This window comes from Myotis brandtii, unplaced genomic scaffold (assembly GCF_000412655.1).
Source record: "Myotis brandtii unplaced genomic scaffold, ASM41265v1 scaffold779, whole genome shotgun sequence".
Taxonomy (NCBI): Eukaryota; Metazoa; Chordata; class Mammalia; order Chiroptera; family Vespertilionidae; genus Myotis; species Myotis brandtii.
Window position 1 is genome coordinate 1,016,257 of NW_005371125.1, and position 22,400 is coordinate 1,038,656.

General features: G+C 33.5%; 1 protein-coding gene across 4 annotated transcripts in view; it reads right to left on the bottom strand.

Moving 5' to 3' along the window:
- The window catches only part of PCDH11X (protocadherin 11 X-linked), a 920,016-nt gene that overhangs the window by 261,061 nt on the left and 636,555 nt on the right, over positions 1–22,400 (bottom strand). For all 4 annotated transcript variants that reach the window (XM_005883184.2, XM_005883183.2, XM_005883182.2 and 1 more), the window contains one exon: positions 6,971–7,169. In XM_005883184.2, the coding sequence (XP_005883246.1) occupies positions 6,971–7,169 (199 nt within the window). The remainder of the gene's footprint in view (positions 1–6,970; positions 7,170–22,400) is intronic.

The following is a 22,400-nucleotide window of genomic DNA, read 5'->3' on the forward strand; positions in this document are numbered from 1 at the left end:
TATATATACACTTTCATAATCTTGAAAAGAGAAAAACTGTCTTTGCAAAAGCATGTCAGTTTAAGTGATAAAATTAATATATATTACAGATCATCTGCCACTAGATCACTGTTTATATCTATCTAAGCTCATTTAGTATACAAACTACTATCAAGTGTGCCTTATTCTTTCCCAAGCAATGGCAGACAGCTGAACACTTGGGTAAAACTATTCTTTGTAATCTATTTATATATACTTTATTTATATAACACATCAAGGGCTGAAATAAGCTGGTGTCAGAGACAGTATTCATAACTGCAATGATTTTCCTTTGAGAATGAAAAAAGTGTTTTAATATTATTGTTAGCTTAAAATATTACTCTACATGAAGAAATTTTTTATTTCAATAGAAGGATAAAGCTATATGTCACTGTCACTTGGCAAGGCAATGAAAGTTGTCAGGCATTTGTCTTATACCTCTAGAATCCAGGACCATTGAGTTCAGTCCCTTTCACCAAGTGGAACATAATAGAAATGATAATTGATAATATCTCTCCTGAGACACACTGATTAATTTATATTTCAATATGTGACTTCAATTTTGCTGAGCTGATTCAAATTCTTTATTTAATTATTTTACTCCCTCCACCCCCATGGACTGACAGTACATTACAGGCTAAGAATGAACACAGTTTTAGGAAGCTAGGTTTCAAATACATAGCCAGCAGAGACAGAATTGGCCTGGATGGATAATTAACAACTAAAGGAGCATAGCTCCTCTTTCTTAGGTCCAGTGCTTTCCCCTTTTGTTTCACATAACAATATTAACAAAATGACAGCCTTTACTTTTATTCTTGTTGTAATACAGGAATTGATATGTGGGTTCCCACAAAAAATATTTTAAAGAAATATAGAGGACTTATGAAGTCAAATAACCTAGATATTTGGCAACAAACAAAAATATCCAATGAACACTTATATGGGTAACACTTGCTAAACGGATTTAGATAATTTTCTGTGACATAATCTGGAAGAGTATGCTCTGCCATCCATATAACATATATAGCCCATTATTATTTTTTTAAGAAACTGAATGGTATTTTCTTGCTAAATTTTTCAGATGAATAATTATACATGTATATTAAAATTTTTCTGGGAAAATATTTGGACAGCTTTAGTTTGCCTTCAGATATCTGATCCCTAATGCTCTTAATTATGAAGGGTGACATTTTAATGATCCATTAGTAAGTTATTGTTTTATTTAATTTTTAAATTTAAAATTTTTTATTAAATTTACTGGGATGACATTGGTCAACATGATCATATAGGTTTTGGGTGTGCGTTTCTATGTTACAAGATCTGTATATTGCACTGTGTGCCCACCACCCAAAGTCAAATCTTCTGTCACCTTATATTAGGACCCCTTCACCCCTCAGCCCCTTCCCTCTGGCAACCACCACTCTACTGTTTGTGTTAGTTTCAGTTTTATATCCCACATATGAGTGAAATCATCATATGGTTAGTTTTTTCTGACTGACTCATTTCACTTAGCATAATGTTCTGAAGGTCCATCCATGTTGTTGCAAATGGCAATATTTCATCATTTCGTAAGGCAGAGTAGTATTCCATTGTGTATATGCACCACTTCTTCTTTATCCAGTCCTCTACCACAGGACACTTTGGTTGTTTGCATGTCTTGGCCACCATGATAATGCTGCAGTGAACATGTGGGTGCATATGTCTTTGTGAATACGTTTTTTAGTTTTTCAGTATATACCCAGGAGAGGGATTGCTGGGCCTTATGGTAGCTCTATTCTTAATTTTTTTTTAGGAATCACCAGACTACAATCACTAGTGGTTGTAGCAGTCTACATTCCTTCCAGCAGAGATTGGGGATTCTCTTTTCTCCACAACCTCTCCAACACGTGTTATTGCTCGTCTTGTTGATAATGGATAATTTAATAGGTGTGAGGAGGTACCTCATTGTAGTTTTAATTTGCATTTCCCTGATTGCCAGTGAGGTTGAACATCTTTTCATATATCTATTGGCTGTTGGTATGTCTTCTTGAGAGAGGTGTATTTTCAAGTCTTCTGCCCAATTCTTAATTGGGTTGTTTGTTTATTTGGTGTTGATTTTTATGAGTTCTTTATATATTTTGGAAATTAAACCTTTTTGGGAGCTACTCTTTGCACATATCATCTCCCAACAAAGAGGCAGCCAATAGGTGATTCTTTTAAGTTTCATAGTTTTCTTTTTTTTAAATTTTATCAATTCTCTACATTCAGAATTAGATATTTACCTAATCAAATGTTCAACTAATAATCACTCTAATATTATTACATACCAACAGTCTCTGCAGATCAAGACAAAATTTAGAATTTCTCTGAGTAGTACTCTAGTCAATCAAATTGGTCTTCTACTTTTTATAACATGTAATTTGATTACTGGTAGAGGATCAAAGTGTGTTGCCAGGGAAAGATTAATTACTTCCCTTTTTTCTGAATTAATTAGTACCATATTAGAGTGCTAAGCAAACCTGATCTAGCGAAAGAAAAATGAATGTCAAAGAGATGTTAACCTGAGCTATCGTTTGGCAGAGAGATTTATCATTTTTCCATTAATGAAAAATAATCCCTCCTTATTTTAAATATAGAACTTCTTTAGTCCTAAATACTCTTGGAACTATATTTTTCTTTTGTATCACAGAAATTTGTAATGTGAAAGAAAAATTAACCTTTTTTTTCAAAGGTGATGAAATTTTCCACATAAGTATTACTTTAAGCTCAAATTTTAGACACTAGACCAACTGTAACATTTTCAGATAAAGTGACTTAATGTGTGAAATGACCACATCCAGGAAAAGGTCTTAAAAAATGCATATGACATAACTTTGTCAGTTAAAGAAAATTAAAACTTTGATTAAACTAGGACCTTTTCCCCCTTCAGTTAGGAGAATTCTCTCTGAAAATGAACTGATTTATGGCTGGTAAACTGAAGACTGACTTACTGATTTGAATCTGTTTACAAACATTTTATTTCACCATTTCTCTTCCAAAGAATCATGCATGTTATCTATGATCATTGAAGTTATAATGTGCCAATAGACTTTTAGAAATTTAGAAGGTACCCTTTTCTTACTCAACCATAGTGAGAGAGTGGCAATGCATTCTGTATTTAAGAGAACACACACACACACACACACACACACACACACACACACACATCTGACTTCATATATATGAGATATTAAAAAAATCTCTGATGTTTAGCATGGTTAACTTTATTAATATTTCCATGTGTCAGAAGTTAGCCTGAATTATAATATCAGAGCAATGTTTTACAAAAAAAACCCCAAAAAAACCCTAAAAACAAAAAACAAAAAAACTTGGGAAGCATGTTTAACTCTTCTCTTCATAAATTACATTTTACCTAATGCCACTTATGAATAAGTAGATATGAACATTGAGCCATATGTAGTTTAGTGTTTTTAGAGTATTCTGAAGAGGATCACACTGTCCTCAAATTTCTTAATTTATAACATATCTTAATATATAAAATGTCCAGCATTACACAGTCACACCCTGTTCTCTACTAGGGCCACACCCTTGCATATCTCCACAAGAGCCTTTGAAAATACAAAGACATTACCTGTTAGAGTATCCACAATAACCTGGAACCAACCAATAATACTGTTTATGAATTGGACTTCTGTTTGTTTGTTTCCACTAAAATAGCTAGCTTCGAAGAGCAGGGTCCATTGGAAACAGTACACATTATTTGATGGGGCTATCATGAGAGGAAAGCTCTGGGACAGAGGCCATTAGCTAAGAAAGACAAAAACTCATAGGATGGCAGTAAGCGACTTTCAGACCAAAGGCTAAAGTCAGAAGATTGCAATTGTGAAATTTAAGAATTCAGAAAGCTTTCAAATGGAATAAGACAGAATGTTTTATTAAACTTGTCTCCTAAAAGAGAAATAAATAATTGGATTGCATTTGCTTGTTTCTTTATCTTAAAAAAGAGAGTTAATATTCTTGGCAAAAGACTCAAGAGAATGGATAGCATAATTTTTTCATCTAATCAGCAGATTTTTATCAACCTGGGAACTATAGGTTAAAGTAGCATTAATAAATCCCTTTAGCAAATTTTGGGAAAAATCATATTCATAAAAGTTGTATTTCCATTTGTTTTTGTGAAGTTACAAGGGATTTTCAGAACTATGTACTATTTTGGGCTATTCATTAGCAGAAAAGAAAGCAGATTGAAGTTATAATGCATTTCACAATATGAAATGGGATCTGCATAAATTAATTCAATTGCTTAAGGACAACATTTATTTCCTCCAGCAGTTTACATTCCTATTTGTGGTGCTATTGACTAACACTTCACAGTTTACTGGCATCTGCTCCATATCACAAAACTCATTATTATGTACTGTTTCAGAACTATAGAGTTTCTTTTTTAAGAATCAATATATATTATCATCTGTATTAATCTAAGGAAATTATTTTCCTATGGCAAAGTTTGTATCAGCTATTTTTTTCCTTTTTACTCAAAACAAAACACACACATACACTATATTAAAAATCTCACTAATATGCCATTTTAGTATAATACAACTTCTTTAAAAAGTGAAATATTGTGCTTCTTGCACTTGTAATAATAAGATCCTTTATTGTCCAAAATGAAATACCTAATAAAAAAATTCTTTTGGAACATAGTTTAGAGGGAAGTTCTAGGTCCAGTGGGAGAATAGGTAGTTGATATTACTCATAGTAATAAAGAAACTTTAAAAAGTGACCCATTAATATTTTAGACATATACAGAAATGGACATTAATTGTTAATTACCTCTGCCCTTTGCATAAACTTATTAAAATAGCAAATAGCAAAAATATATTATTTGTATTACTATTATTAGTGCCTACAGCTACCCCAATTTTAAAATAAAACCTAATTAATAAAAGAACTTTGCTAACTTACATTTTGTCATTGCCTCATCCTATAATTATGAACAAAATATTTAATGATCAAAATAACAGTGCCAATATGATTAGAGGAGACAAATGCTTAGTCCTTGGTAGAAATAAGCTATAAAAAATAGCTCTTAACTATGTTAGTGCATACATTGTTGCTAACACTTGCACTCTAACTATAAATAAAATCAGGTCCTGTAAAGAGCTCTTCATGTGAGTATTTTTAAAACAGCTACTTATTATTACATATAATTTACCATCTGTAATTGGGATCAATAAAACTGTATTGCATATTTTAAATGTTTCGTAATTTCTGACACATATCAATTCTGCCTCTTTTACTATCAATAATATCCCAGCTTAGTCTCATTCAGTTTGAATTTTTATTTTAGTGTTAGATCCACACTGTGAATGCTTACTCTAAGTTTATTCTTTCATTGTTGGCTTTGCAATCTCTAAGAAAAGTTCTCAGTAACATAGCATAGTCAAAGGAATCAACTCTCTCTATAGAAATGATGCTCATTTCAACTTTATATTATCTGTTAAGCAGGAAGTGATAGGCCTACAATTAAAATAATAATGTATGGAGTAAAAAAGAGCAAGGATACTTTGTTTAATACATATTTGTTACTTATGACCATATTCTTATTATAGATTGATTCTGAGTTTATTGTGGTGGTAGATATAGTCACAACTAGAAATAATTATGTCCTCATGTACACGGTAAATGAAAGGTAGAATAGTGTTTCATGTTATAGAATTTTTCATTCTCAGAATGAACAGTGATAAATTATTGTAAGTATAAAATTGAATATAGGCATAGCAGATGTTTAGGACTTTCTGAACTTGGTGACTAACAAGTCTCTAAAGTGTTTATATTGAAACACCTTTAATATCCAATATCTACTCTTGTAGAGAGAAAAAAGTTGATGTTGTTATCATTGGTTCTATATATTTAGATTATATCTTGATGTTCAACCACTTGATTTCCCTTATTTTTTGGAGTTTCAAAAATAGAAGGTTAAAACATAATGATGGGGAAGCCATTTTGTTCTCAGTACTACATGCTTTATTTGAATTATGTACCCATACAAACCTTAATGTTCAAAATAGCTTTTCAAAATTTCTATTTTCTATTAATTTATTTCATATGTTTATTCTCTTTCCTTGGTCTCTTTTCTTCATATTGGTTTATACCTATGTCTCTTCTCACATATACAGTATGCTCTTTTGTACCTATACACTTTTATGTATAGGAAACATATCTGGAGCAAATTATAATGATTGGAAATCAGAATATTTTGAGATATGTATAACCTTACCAAATTTTGTATTTCTTAAAATTATCAGAAAGCTGGATGTTCAATACATTTAAAGGTAATAAATTTAATTAAGTTCTCCATTTAGTATCAGCTTCATGATCCTTTTTAAGAATTCAACATCTTTGGATTTTATAAAATATAGCCTTTTATGCCTTTAGTATGGAGACCGAATCTGAATCTTTTTATAAACAGTAACATGCCATAAGGCATGTGTTCAGTACATCATTGAAAACCTAAAACCAACTACTCTGCATTGGAGTCAGGATCTCTTATTTCCTTAAAAAATAATTTCCTATGCTTTTTATGAGAAAAATAAACCTAAAATAATTTTTATGAATTATAAAAATAATTTATATATATGCAAATAAATTAAATGAATAAAATAAAATGGCTAGTTATGTACATATAAATATATATATGCAGATATAAAGAAAAAAAAACCCTAGCTATGATTAAACAAAATGACCATGTTAAATTTCATAAATAGTTTTATTCAAAGTAGATATGATCACACATTTCAAATACTGTAAATGGATGTATATGGGCCTCCTAGATAATTTAGTATTTTTACCTTTTAAAAATGTGTAACGCATATTAACATTATTAAATAGCTGGTGTTATTATGGCTACAGTTGTTTGACTTGCAAACAATAAACCCATTTATACTTCAGGAAAAGAGAGGTATTAACTTACTGGATTCAGGATCAGAGTTGCCATCCCCTTCAGTGCGGTTGTTGGGTGCAGAATGATCAAAGTACTCCTCCTGAAGATAACCAAGGGGCAGAGCATGGGATGCGCTGGGAAGATTGCCTGCATCATGGTCTCCCAGTCCGCCATCACTGCTGCTTTCCTGAGAGCCTTCTGGTAGGTGAAATGTGACACGCCGCTGGGACTGAAAGGAAGAAAGCAAATTACAGGATTTCAGCAATGATCTGAATAATTGCTTAATGCAGCCAATTTAGAAATACATTATTTCAACTATCTCGTGAAGTCACACTAACATTATGTTGATTTGGGAACAATTTCAGGCTTCTGTGAACCTGCTGCACCTGGCAACAGAGTTGCTTTCATTATATTTTGAAACAAGGCACATCCAGATGCAGAATAAAGTCAACTTGCTCTAAAGCACGAAGCTGTCAGCCTTTATAGATACTCAAGCATATTGAAAATTCTGATAATCATTTCAACATTGATTTATTGAGTGCCTATTTGACAATAATTCATTTTTAAAATAATAAGCATGAATAAATATAACAAAATTTTATTGCTGTATCTATAAAATTCTGGCAAGCTAAAACAGTAAATACAAACAAATTTATTCAATCATGTAGGCTTAGAAAATTTAAAGTTCAAATCATCTTTTCAAATAAATTAGAGGCAATATTTTGAATTGGAACTCATTTAAATTGACTCTACACTCTAAAAAATAAGAACAATTACATGGTATGGATAACAGTTGATGGTGATTATAATAACAAAGCATAAGTATTATCTTAAATGGTAATTATAGCAGAACATAAAAAAATATATATGCCAAATATAAAGATGAAACATTCGGTCTCCAAAACAAAAGGCTCAAGACAACCAGTAATGGTGATGACTCCACCAGAAGTAGAAGTATTTTGTTTGCAGCATTGTTATATGTAGTAGCTAGTCTACAAAGGTATCCTCTGCAATGGATATTCATACCCTATGTAGTACTCTACCACACTAAATATGGGAGGCCCTCTGTAACCAAACCTTGCAGCTTATGTTTTGCTCCCTTGGAATACTCACTGTGGGGGAAACCAGCTGCATTGAAAGAAGTCTGACTTCTAGGAGACTGCCATGCTATAAGGAAGCTCAAGATAGCTGTGTGGAAAGACTGCATAGAAAGGAAGTACAATAGACAGAGAGGCCCAGCTGTTCCAGCCACCATAGTTCAGGTGCTAAATATGAATGTGAAGAACCTATTCTGTTCATTACAGTTTTGGGCCTCATTTGAGTCATCCCAGCCATCTCCAAACATTTAACTCATCCCATTTTAGTCACAAGCCATTGTGGAGCAGATAGTTATCTCTGCTGTGCACTACCCTAATTTTTGACCTAAAAAAATGTAATGTACAATTGTTTTTTGTTTTATGCTTCAAAGATTAGTAATAGTTTGCTATGTAACAATAGACCAACCAAAATACTTCACTACTAACAGTATGCAATATACATTTAAGAGATAATTATTTAAGAAATCTACACAAAGCAAAGTGAAATAAGCCAGTCAGAGAAAGAAAAATACCATATGATTTCACTTATATGTGGAATCCAATGAACACAATAAATAAACAAAATAGATACAGATTCATTCATACAGAGAACAGACTGACAGCTGTCAAAAGGCAAGGGGGGCTGGATAAAATAGGTAAAAAATTTAAGCAAAAAAAAAATACAACAACTTATAGACAGATAATAGTATGGTGATTGCCAGAGGGAAAAGGTAGTGAGAGGAGGTAGGAGAGGTTGAAGGGAGGATAAATGGTGATGGAAGGAGACTTGAATTGGAGTGGTGAACACACAATGCAATATACAGATGATATATTATAGAATGGTACACTTAAAACCTATGTAATTTTATTACCAATGCCACCACAATAAATTCAATAAAAATATAGGGATTAAAAAATAATTTCCATGACAGAATGAGGATACTTTTGCAAATTCAGGTTTGACAGTCAGCAATCTCTTCAGATGGAGATATGAAAACATTTGAAGATTCTTGCTATAGACTGAATGTCTGCTGCCCCTCAAAATTCATATGTTGAAACCTAATACCCAACATTATGGTATTTAGAGGTGGGACTTTGGGGGGATGATTGGTCTTGAGATTGGAGTCTCCATACATGGGATTAGTGTCCTTATAAAAACAGTACCAGAAAGCTCACGCTCCAACTTCTGCCATGTGAGGAAACAGCAAGCTAATTTTGTCAGGCCTGCAAAGTTGGATTTGACTGCTCTCTGTTTAAGAAGTCAAATGCTCATTTAGTTATAGGTTAAACCTCACTTAATTCCAAAAATTATTTTTAGTTGTTAAAATATTGTCATCCACTTCAATTAAAATATAAACACTTTTTACTCACAAACATTTTAAAAATATAAGAACTAGAAAAATAGCATTTTAAAATGTCCAAAACACTATACTATAGATATTTATCTACAATTAACTATTGTCTATATCTTAAAGATAATACTTAACACAGATTTTAAAAATCATTGTATGTAAAGTAATCCAGTCTATCAGTGACTAATTTATAATTGCTTGCATTAAGATGCATAACTGTTAAGAGATATTTTTATTTTCTATAAAACACAAGTAATATATTTCAAGTACATATACATATATGATGTACTATACATATGGTACATGGTTTATATATATTGTGTGTTTAGTGTATGTGCATGTGAATGTAGTTTTACCATATACATTTTTAAAGTATTAGATCTAGATAAAAATAATCTATGAATAAGAAAATATTTTACTGCTGAGAAAATAATTAATCTGTAATTTAAAATGTACTTGTTAAGCTTGGAGTCATACACCCTAGCAGAATTTAAATTGCCAGTGAATAGAAGGTAAAGTTGTGTCAAATGGTAGGAGTAGAGACTATATACCTTACTTTCTAATGTAAGGGGAATGGAGTTTTGTGTTCACCTGCTTGTCTATGCACAAAACAAAACAGCAACAACAAAGACAATTTAAGTTAAAAAAATTATCCCATCCTAGGACACCTATACTAGTAGCTTAACTAAAAGCCCTTGCAAAAAATGCCATAGAATGTACCTGTAATTGGCCTGGACATGTACTCATCCTCAATCCTCTTGACCCTCATAAATGGAATCCCCTTAGGTGTAAATAACAGAGAATAGAAGGGTTTGTAAGGACTCCTTTTAGTGAACAAAACTGTTTTTGTCCCTTCTTAAATGTGCCAAAAATCACTACCAGAACCAGTACTGTGTTCTTGAAATGCAGTTCTTATATTTGACATTATCACATATATACCTTTGAGTTTTAAAAGCAAAACTGTCATATTAATAAACAATCCTATTTATGTTGGCTTTAACAAATATCAGAGGGCCTCAAGTGGAGATGAAGGAATGTTGACTGATCATTAATGGCTTATATCATTTTTAAATCATATATAAGTTCAGTGACATTAAGGATTTGACTTCTTTATCATTCACAGTTTCAAAGTTTACAGTCTGAAACACTGTCTTACCTATTTCTATAATCCATAGAATGCATTCAAATATCATTATTTAAATATAGGTATTCCATTTCTTTATTCAGTGGATTAGCAAGAGGCTCTATATTTCCACATCTGTGAATAACTAGGCTGTCCATGAAATATTTTCTTCAGTTAAATTATTAGAATTTAATTTTAAGGAATTGTTTTTAAAAGCTCCTGAAAAATTAGCTTTTAATAAGAAAAAAACTAACTATTTTTCCTATGGCTACTCTAATAATTCCTACTTAACTTGCATTTTGCAATTTGTGACACTTCCAGATGGAACTGAACATACAATAATGATATGAACTGAACAATTTATGAATCCTTTATAGTAAATTTTGGAAAACTGGTTTAACTCATTTGCCCTTTACTTGTTAGCGGGTAAATCCTTTATCTCTGATGATACCTTTCTGCTCAGATTCATTACATGAAGACATTCAAAATGCAGAGGTAATTTTTTTATCCAATATATTTAAAAATATTAACCATTACATGAAAATCATTCTCAAGTCTCTCAAAGAAAAGGATTAATAATGTCCTTTTTTTTCAAGTGTTGAAGATGATTGCTGTGCAATATAAAAGAGCTATTACACTAATGACCATGTCATAATGTGTCTGTTTGCAGTCCTTCAAGGAAGCTGTGGCATACAAATTAAACAATCTATTCACTGTAACAGTGACTTTATTGGATGGAAAAAAAATCCTGGATCATTCCTGAATAAATGTCTTACTGAACGGCTAGTTATTTTTCTCCCAGTTGGAGAAAAATTCACAGGTGTCTTCCCCTTTAATCTAGATGCTACATGCCTTGTTTTCAACTCAAATCAATCAAAATCCCAGAAAATATGAATGTGTAGAAATAATACTGTTGTCACCTAGATGAATCATTTACAAGCAAATTATCAATTCCCAACATTCTTGTGTCTATTACAATACCTCAAGAAGGCATAATTCCATGCTAAGTATCAAATGAATATCCTTACATTTCCATATCATGATGTAAATGGCACCTTAGAAGGTGAAGCTGTCAGCAGAGAGGTTGCATGAAGACAGACCAGCCTGTGAATCTCATTATGGAATGCTTGAGTATCATGTTCCAGAGGGCTCATTAGAATTACCTGTCAAAGTGTTCAAACTAATCATACAACCTTGCACTCCCTCTGATGCCAATTCTAATACACCCTGACCCAGCCTACCTTGGATTCTCTGCCATTGTCAGTACCTCTGAATAGAGACGGTAATCATAGGTGGGGTTACTACTTTTTCAGCATTACCATGTATGTGCAAGGTTGTTTTTGATTCATATGTAAAACATTCTCAATATCAAACTAGTAAGCCTTTTTTTTTTAGCCTCTGAGTTCTCATGTATTATAATAATCGACAACTTCTTTCTGGATGCCAGAGGTTTGCATTTTTCCATGGGCACTGTCTCATCAAAATAATTTATAATATTCAATATATCATAAATTAAAATGTGAAAAAAATTAGAAACTCAACTTGAGATTTTTATGTGCATTATATGACCACCACATAAATCTCACTTATAGCTCATAATTTCCAGTGTAAAATCTCCGGATGACATATTATATATTAGGTCTTTACTATTTAACCCTATGTTTCATTAAGCTTCCTACTTTTCCAATTCAAATAATCTTGCAAAAACAGATCAGTTCATCTAATTGCTTTTTCACTGTTCCATTTCATAAAATTTGAATGGTATGTCTCATTTCTCATTTTCCCTTTCACATTTTGTTCCTGAAGATTTTACATTTTAAGGCTTTTTAAAAAAATACCCTAACATATTATTAGCATGTGCAGAAAGTTCTTCATGTTGCTCAATTATTCCAGAATCAGATCTTTCCTTAGCTCTATTTTACTCTTAAATCTTTTATGGCACTTGGTGATTAAAAAATATATTATTTTATTTTATTAATTTTTGGCAAATGATGTAGGCATATTTTTTAGAAAGAGAGAGAGAGAGAAGAGAGAGAGAGAGAGAGAGAGAGAGAGGTGAGAAGCATCTATCAGGTGCGTCCTACATGTGCCCTGGTCAGAAATCAAATTCGCCACATTTTGGTGTACAGGAGGACACTCCAACCCACTGAGCCACACTACCCAGGGCCAGGCATATTTTTTTAATGATAGAAGACTACATGGCATTACATGATGACATCTTTTTTTTGAGTCATGATTCATTTCAAAGCAATCAAAATGGAAGTATTCTACTTGTAGATAGGTAGGATAAAGCTTCTGCTTTCCTGAATGTTGTTGATTGTAAATTGGCGATTGCCAGAATTTTGTGAATTTTTAAATTAAATAGCATTATTACAAATGTTTGAGAAATTGCAGTTGTGTAACTAGCAATTATAATAAGACAAAGTGAAACTGAACATACTTTGAAACTGGCATGTGTCCAAAAGTGACATTAAGGAGTATTAAAACCAGATATTAAACTAAAAGCAGATCATTACAATGGTCTGGAAGATAAAAGCCAAATATCAATTTAAAAAAGAAAAAGAAGAAACATCTAAATTATTTTTGGTGCTAACTATATCTAGTTTTAGGGACTTACATTAAAATGAATAAGTTATCATAGGACCTTCATTATCCAGAACCAGTCCTCTGGCAGCCTCAGACTATTCAAAAAACAGCAATGCCAGGAGAAGTAAAAGGCATGCAAATTGCTAAAATACTTATCACTAAGTTCATGCTCAAAATCATATCTACCTTACTGTGTTTTAACAATTTGGGTTATCTTAGTCTTCAACTCAAAGTGTGTTTGAAAGGTTGGTAGCTGCTAGAAACAAAAAAAATAGACAGAAAGAGAAATTTCCACCAACTATCCCTAAATCTGCCTTCTGTAGATCCGTATAATAAGTGTGATTCTCCTTCTATATGACAAACCTCCCAGTCTCTGAAGATAATTAAGCCTCACGTACTAATATTCCAATTCCATGTTAACATCCCATCCTAATTTGGCAAAGTTTTCAGACCTTTTACCATCTTTCTACCCTTTTTCCTTTTTGCCCATGTAATTTATTTACATAATTAACAAAGTCAGATCTTGAGTATTCAATTCTTTATTGCTGGTGATATATGGTTTTGAGAGATGGTGGATTCATAGATCACATAAGATAAAAATTATTATTTTTATAATATTAGTCAATAGTTAACATTTCCTAGTTGTTAAATTACTTGAAAATTTGTTTCTATGATAGAAGCCACAAGTTTTGTTTTGAACATTGCTTTGTCTCAGATGTTACTTCTTTATATTTGCAAAATATTTTTCATCGTCATAGTTATACTGTCTGTTTAATTGATGCCTTTTAAACAAACCAAATGTCATTCAAGCAACAGATGGTTTTCGACTTAAATTATATAGGTTGGAATCATTATGCAATGTACAGTGAAAGAAAAAATCTTGGCATTGTCATTCATTGCATAAACACTTGGAAGAAAATATTCTCTTAATTAATGTTAAGAGAAATCACAACAAAAATATGTGATGGCAGACAATAGTATGGTGTTTACAAGAGGGAAGAGGAGGTGGCAGAAAGGGAAGAGGGTCAAGGGAGTCAAATCTGTGGTGAGAAACGGAGGCTAGACATTGGGTGGTGAGCACACAATGAAATATACAGATGATGTATTATAGAATTGTATACTTGAAACCTATATAATTTTATTAACCAATGTTACCTCCAATAAATTCAATTTTAAAAAATCAAACATAAATAAAGCAATAAAATGGAAAAAGATATGTGATAGTGATCAAATATCAGTTCAAAAACAATAACAACTAGCACATTTTTAAAATAAAGTTGAAGAGTGTGAACATCAGCTAGCGAGCTAATAATTTATTCAGTGTGTTATACCAAACATTGCTTTAGACCCTTTAGATAGTACATATACCATGTTCAATTTCATCTTCTTTACCTAGTGCTCATCAGCACATCAAAAACAGCTGCTACTCATGTAGAATGTGTCCCTTCTTGGACATGAATCTAAGATTAAAAGACTAATGTTTCCTTTGAAGTCTTCTTGCTTTTTTTTTAAGACTTGGATTTCTGTAATTCCCATTAGTCATCAAAGAGCAAACTAATGTAGCTGTATCTTTCAACAATTACCAGTGATGAAAGGTAACAGCAAGCAATGTAGAGGTGAATATAGTTGAGAGTGGCAGGGAAACAAATTGCAAAGAATTAGTATCTGTAGCACTATTGTACACTTTTATTGTACAGCTTGCTATACAGATGTATTTTTCTAAAAGCAGTCCTCCCCCTTTTATTTTACATTCAAAGAAGAATGGCCCTACACTCCAATAACCACACCCATTTATCCTACACACACACACACACACACACACACACACACACACACGGTATTAAATAATCGTAAATTAACCTACAAGTTTAAAAAGTTTAACAATTCTATAATTATGCTATGAGCCCAGGAGGAAATTGGTATGACACTATCATTGTCATTGCTTTTAAAAGTTATATACATAAATTTCTTAAATATATCTAAACTGAGAATGAATGCAAAAATAAATTTAGTCTCCTAAATTAAAACTCTCAAATCAATCTTATATATTTAACTTAAATATATCATCTCAGCCTATGGTAATATTAATTTTGTTACCTTTCATTATATTTGGGACTTAGGGAGAAAAATGAATGTGATTTTGATAAAATTGATAGCTAGCTAATGCAATCTGCTATCCAGTGTTTTTGAAAACACTAAATGTATACAAATAACTGGAGTTAATGTGTTACTCATATAAAGTCCTATGTTCCACTCAAATATTCTCATTGGGTAGGTTTAAGGTACATGTCAGGTGTTGAGGCATATGAGCCCTGACCAATATTTCAGTGGGGGGGAAGGGAAAACAAGATTCAACAATTACATTTTCTAAATATTTTTAAATAAGCAACTTCTTTGACAGTTTACAGTAAAGGAACCTCATAGAATAATGAAATTCTAATGCCAGATTCTAGTTATAAAATTTTACAAATTTATGATTTTATAATTTTTATGCAATGGACATTTTCTTTTTGTAACAATATTCTATTTAATCCTGTCTGCTATCTTGACATTAATGGAAGGATGGATAAACAAAGACAACTCTGAATGAATCTACTGAAGGGAAGCTGAATTACAACCTGTATAAAATTAATAAACAGAAAACTCAAAGTGAAATAATGAGGCCAAATGGGGGAGCACTATAATCAACTACAATGTACAAAAGGGGAAACTCATTGTTTGTAGTGGTCCTTCCCAACTTCCTTTTGCCCTCCAGCAAAGAGCTTTCTTTTCTTTGATTTAGGGGACTTGCACTTGTCTGATTATGGTTGCATGTAGCAGATTGCAATTCCTTGCTGTTCTCGAATCATCCCATTTTGGTGGAGAGCTATCTTGGCAACACATTTGGTAGGCCGTAGGAGGATCCAGAAAAGACCCTTGATATCTCTGAGGCTGGTGAGCAAACAGATGAGGCATCCACAGAACCTACTGAGCTTGCTGTTTACTTATCATCCCAGTAGTTTAAGGATAAGTTGAGGATAAGTTTCCTCCTGTACTCCAACTTCTATTCACTTTGCATTTTGAAGAGCTCCAGGCTCTATTCAGGATCTGTCCAAAAGTTTCTTACTTTTTGTCAAAGGCCCTGTTTTCTGCAAGTAATGGTTTTGGCTCTTCAGCCTTACTCCCTTGGGATCAGGCTATTTCTTGAGACTGTGTTAATCTTCGGCCTTATTACCTTTGGAAACAGACCTTTCCTACTGAAACTGGCTGGCCTTCAATCTGGTTCTAAATCAAACTGTCTCATTGAAACTCCAAAAAGTGCTTATTTCTGAAGTTCATTCTACACTTTGGATTAAAGTATACAAATTGAAAAGGTTAGATACTTCAAAGTATAGTTGGTCATATTTTACAATTTTCAATAAATGTTATCTCTAGAGTTCTGATGTTACTATTATATGTCAAAATAATGCCATTTAGTGATTTCCACTTATACCTTGATAATTCTTAAGTGAGTATTACATAGAATAATTATAATTGCACCTAGAAATTATATAGAATATAGTCTTAGGTGTCTGAAAATGTTTTTAATATTAATTTATTTTCATCATTATTGTGTAAAGATCTGTTTTGAAAAGAATTATTCTGAACATTTTGTTTTCTGATTTTTTAAGAAAAATATGTTACTAATAAGTAAATGACATAGTAGTCATGAGTATTATGAGTAAGAACTGGTGAAACTTCAAGAAATGCCATCGGATAATGTTTAAATTTCGATATAATGTTAAACTTAAAGATATGGGAACACTAAGGTATTGCTATAAATAAGTAAATATATATATATATATTTTTTTTCCCCAAAAAATTGATACTGAGAAGAGTTAGGAGTAACCAACTTCTCCATATTTTACTGCCAAAAAAAAGAATGTAGTAGACTCGTAACATATGCTTTCATTTTGCCATCAGTCCCTGGAAAATATTTTGCTAATCAAGACCACTTTCACTCAGCAACCATAGGAAATCAAGTAACTTAAAATCTTCCACAGTTTCTAATATAAATATAGCATAAAAGAATTAATTTAGCTCTATTGTTGAAAGATGAATTTGCTGTATATTGGTGCTGCTGGGTATTTTTTTGTTCAATAGCATCATGGAATTGAAAATCTTCAAATTTGTTCAGTGTGTTTAGATTAAAATTGGTTAGTTTTTATGTTTCTTTAAATTAGCTTATCCATAAACCAATTCAAATTTGTTTGTGATAATAAAGCAAAATTATTATACCACTTGAGAAAATAAGTAACCTCAAGGTAAAATGCTTAACACTAAGATTAGAATTTGGTCATAAGAAGTGAGGTAAATTCAAATTAAATACATTGCTCATTTCACATTTCATGGTTTTTTTTTTTTTTTAACAAATTTTAAATGTCTATTTGTGGTTCATTTTATAGAAGAGAGTTTACTCTGGTCTAAATGATAACAAAAAAATAAATTGCTATCTTTAAACTTAACAATATGATCTCAGACCTGATAGGCATTGGGAGGGAAAAACAGAGACAATCTTGAAGTTACGAAGGACACACACACACACACACTCACACACACACACACAACATGTTTTTCAAAAATCCAACTGCATAAATATCTTATTTTTCTGCTGGGGTTATTTAAGATAATTTTAAAATAACCTTAAACAAATTGACATATTAAAAATCACTTAAAAATACTGGTGATAATAAACTTCAAATTGAGAATATTCTTTAGCTCAACACTATTTGCTATATCGTTTAAAGTAATAATTTAAAATACATACAAATATATATATATATACATATAAACATATATATTTAAAGCTAACTTTAAAAAATGTAAACAAATGGAATGAATCAAAAGAAAGCGAAGTATAGATACAGACAACAATAGTATGGTGATTACCAGAGGGAAAGGGGGGTGGAGGAGCTAGCAGAGGCTAAAGGGGGCATAAATGGTGATAGAAGGAGACTTGACTTGGGATGGTGAACACATAATACAACAAACAGATGATAGATTATGGAATTGTACACTTGAAACTTATATAATTTTATTAACCAACATCATCCCAATAAAATCAATAAACATTAACAGAAAAAAGGTAAATAAATTATTTAAATGTGCATGTTTAATTTGAGATTTAATAATCTTATATATTTAGGAACTTTTATTTATTAACCTTTCTTTTTAAATATTTTGTGATGCTAATATTTTATGAAGAAATCACATCTAAGTTTGCTCATTCATGCATTAATATTAACATTAACAAAAATACTAGAATATGTCACCTCAATAATTTCAAGATAGGTTCTGATAATTCAATTTGATAGCTCTTTTGGAAAATATTTTATTCTTATACACACTTTAAATGTGGATAACAGCCCTTGCTGTGTGGCTTAGTTGCTTGGAGCATTGTCTCATATATCTACAAGTTTCAGGTCCGATCCTGGTCAGGGCACATACCTAGATTGCACGTTCGTGCCACAATTGGGGCACATTCTGGAGACAACTGATTGATGTTCCTCTCTCACATCAATGTTTCTCTCTCACTCTCTCTCTTTTCCTCTCCCTTTCTCTCTCTAAAATCAATAAACATATCCTCAGGTGAGGATTAAGAAAAATTAAATGTGGATAATAACATCCAAATCACTTTACATACAGTGATATGAAATATCATTTTAAATATCTCATTCAATGAAATTCCAAAGGCATTTGTTAAATTGTCCACAATGTAGTAGATATTATTAAATGTCCACAATGTATTAGATATTGTGGTAAATGCATGGGACAAAAACATAAATAAAGAATGGAAATTCACACTTCAAGGTGAGGTTGTGCAGATAGACGTATTGCACTTGAAAACAACCCAAATCCAGAGGATGAGCTATGGCACTTTCTGTTATTCTCAAGTGAACCAACAGAAGGCTTAATTTCCAAGAGGAAGTTAAATAAATTATCAAACTAGAAAAATACCATAATATGGAGTTTACACACCAAATAGTCATTTGTTAAAGGTAAAAAAATACTTTCCATTGTTATTCTAAAGTTTTAAAAAAGTTCTTTCTGGTTGTTATAATCTTAGGATGAAATATCTGGAGACCAGGTATGGGCACTCTGTGGAGGATCCTGAAAAAAAACAATCTATATAATAAAGAGGTAATATGCAAATTGGTCTTAACAGCGTCACAGTAATGGCCAATTTGCATATTAACAGGCCAGCAGGAGGCTGTGTGAGCAGCAGGGGGGTTTTCTGTGCCCAGGTACCCCCAGCGGCGGGAGTCAGGCCTGTGTCCTGGGCGCTGCAGCTTGGGAGTCTAGCCTGGGTCCCAGATGCCTGCAGTGGCGGGAGTCAGGCCTGTTAGAAGACATCTCCGAGTGAGGACCATCACCTCAGCCAGAACTTAAGAATGTCACCTGGCCTGGCCTGGCCCCTCCTCAGAGGAAGCCCCTTTCCTCCATGTTCACTGCAGAGGACAGACAGGGATGCCTAAGAGGCTGAGGCCATGGTGCCTCAACCCTACCCTACTCCCCTGGCCTCCTTCACCTGTGGACCCCACAGAAGGGTATGTATGAGAGCCCTTCCCCTGCTACCTCTCACCACTGCCTCTGGCCATCCCTCGGCACACAGGCATATCGGCTTTCAAACTTGCCCTACTCACTTCCTCTCACCCCTTCCAGGGCCTCTGCTCTGGACGGGGCCTTTGGAATCCAGGGCTCTGGGGTTTTACAACAGCTGGGGTGGGAAAGGGTAAACAGCACCAAAGATGGCTGATGTGCACACCCACCTCTGCCTCAGCTTGACCAATTAGTTCAGCCTCAGAACATGGCACTCAGAGGGGATCCCTACTTCCCCTGCAACAGCTCTAGGGCCTCGGCCCCAGTACCAACCTCCTCTTGGTCCTCCCCACAGCTGGTGCTTGCTGCAGCTCTGTGTGCCTTACTTAACCACCCCTTCCTTCCCTGTTCCTACAAAGGAGGCTGCATCTTCGTATGTTATACTCATATAAACTTTGTAATGTTTTGAGGAAAAAAACAAAACAAAAACGACTGGAATATTGTATCTCGAAAGGATTGCCCCAACGTACGTATCCTTTTATCTGACAATGAAAAAATTCCAAAGAATAAGAATGGAGACAGACTACTGTCCTTTAGGCTTAAAAAAACCCAGAAGTGTCCTGCGAAGAACTGAGACTTGGTTCTGTCCATGCACCTCAGAGAGATTGGATGAGGAAATGGCCCGGTTTGGCCCTGACTTTACCCACTTATGTTACTCTTGAAGGTGCCTTTGCCACAAAACTGCCACCTTTTGGAATAAGGGCTCAAATGAAAGTCTGCATTCCCAACTTTTCTTGAAACAGATCTATGTTCTGCAGCTGTGGCCACCATCTTGAGACCAGGTCCTGTCGACCAGGTCCTGTTGCTGGAAATCAGGGGGCACTGGAGTGGAGCTCCCCCTCCCCCCAGTGCCCTTTTACATTCAGGGATTGAGTTGAACTCACTTTGGGGGAGGCCTGGCAAGGGTGACAGGTGTCACAGATAGAAGGATGGAGAATGGAGAGGCAGACACCCTGATCGGTCCCTGCCTGGGTGGGATCAGGCAGATGAAGGCCTGCCAGCCCGCCCCACAATTGGGTGAGATAGTGTCCTTTGTGTCCACCTCTCAGCCCGTGGGCCCGGCCACTCCCCTCAGGTCTGGGCAGCCCTGTGCATTCCATGACAGCATGGTCTGCCCTCACATGCTGCTCGCCCTAAATAAGAAGGAAGAGAGCAGTTGGCCCACAGACAACTACACAGAAAGGTAGGGCTCATGGCTGGTGAGTGCAGTGGCGGTGGCAGGAGCCTCTCCTGCCTCTGTGGGAGTGCTAAGGAGCAGCAAGCCAAGTGGTAAGGAGCAGCGAGCAGGCGGGTTGTAAGGAGCGAGGGGTCCCAGACTGCGAGAGGGATTTCTAATCGGTCAGTGTACAAATTTCGTGCACCGGGCCTCTAGTCTTTGGATAAAAGAGAAGGATTAAAGTAATCTACTTGTGCTATGAAAATCTGAGTTAGTAATCTGAGTTGGAGTGGCTAGAATGTGATTTAAACTCAATCAATTGATAATAATCTTCAGAAATTTGGACTTTGGTGCATGTATTTTAAAACAGTGGAATTTATTTGAACATTAAAATTTACATAATAAAAGTAGTCAGGAAAATGTACAGTTTTGTTACCCATTTTGGAAGAAAAAATTCTAATATAAAAATGAAGCTTTGATTAGAACCATGCTCTAACCAACTGAGGTAACCATAGAAGAGGGTAAAGGGAGGATAAATGGTGATGGGAGGAGACTTGACTTTAGGTAGTGAACACACTATACAATATACAGATGATGTATTTTAGAACTATATACCTGAAATCTATATAATTTGATTCACCAATGTCCAACCAATAAATTCCATTAAAATTAAATAAATGAAAATAGTAAATAAATAAAAATGAAGCTTTGAAAATTCAATAAACAGCCCAAATGACTACAGTAATCCTCACTTAACATTGAAGATAAGCTCTGCGACATTAAGTGAAACAATTTATAAGAAAACCAATTTGACCATAGACTAATTAATATAAATAAGAGTTAATTCTCATGGTATATCATCAAAGTTATGATAAAAAATCATTGAAAAATTTACATTATTCAAGTACATACTGTATATGAAACTTTCCAGTAAAAGTTACAGCTTTACTTTATTAAAAAAAAGTTGAAAATATTAAAAATATCACACATAAAAAGTTGAAAATATTACTCAGTTTTAATGTAGGGGCACATATCTTAGATCTTTAAAATGTATGATTTTTTTAAATCTGCATTGTTAATCAAACAATTTTTTCTTTTCTTTTTTTTAATTTCCAAAGGTGTTAGGGGTACAATATAGGTTCCTGGAATAGAATGAGGGAAGACTTAGAAAAATAGGATGCAATTTCATTTAGGTAAATGAAAGCAAATCAACCTATTTTATTTGCTTTGTTTGCATACTGTCTTATGTTTAAAAGTTCAGGTGATTTAGTAAACAATTGTTATTTAAATTTACTTTAAAATATATAAGCTCTCTTTGTTTGCCTTTTTTTCTTTATTGATTAAGGTATTACATATGTGTCCTTATCCCCCCATTACCACCCATCCCTCCACTCATGTTAGACTTATATGCATGCATACAAATCCTTTGGTTGATCTCTCCTCCTTACCCCCACCCTCCCCTACCTTCCCTCTGAGGTTTGACAGTCTGATCGATGCTTCTCTGTCTCTGGAGCTGTTTTTGTTCATCAGTTTATGTTGTTCATTATAT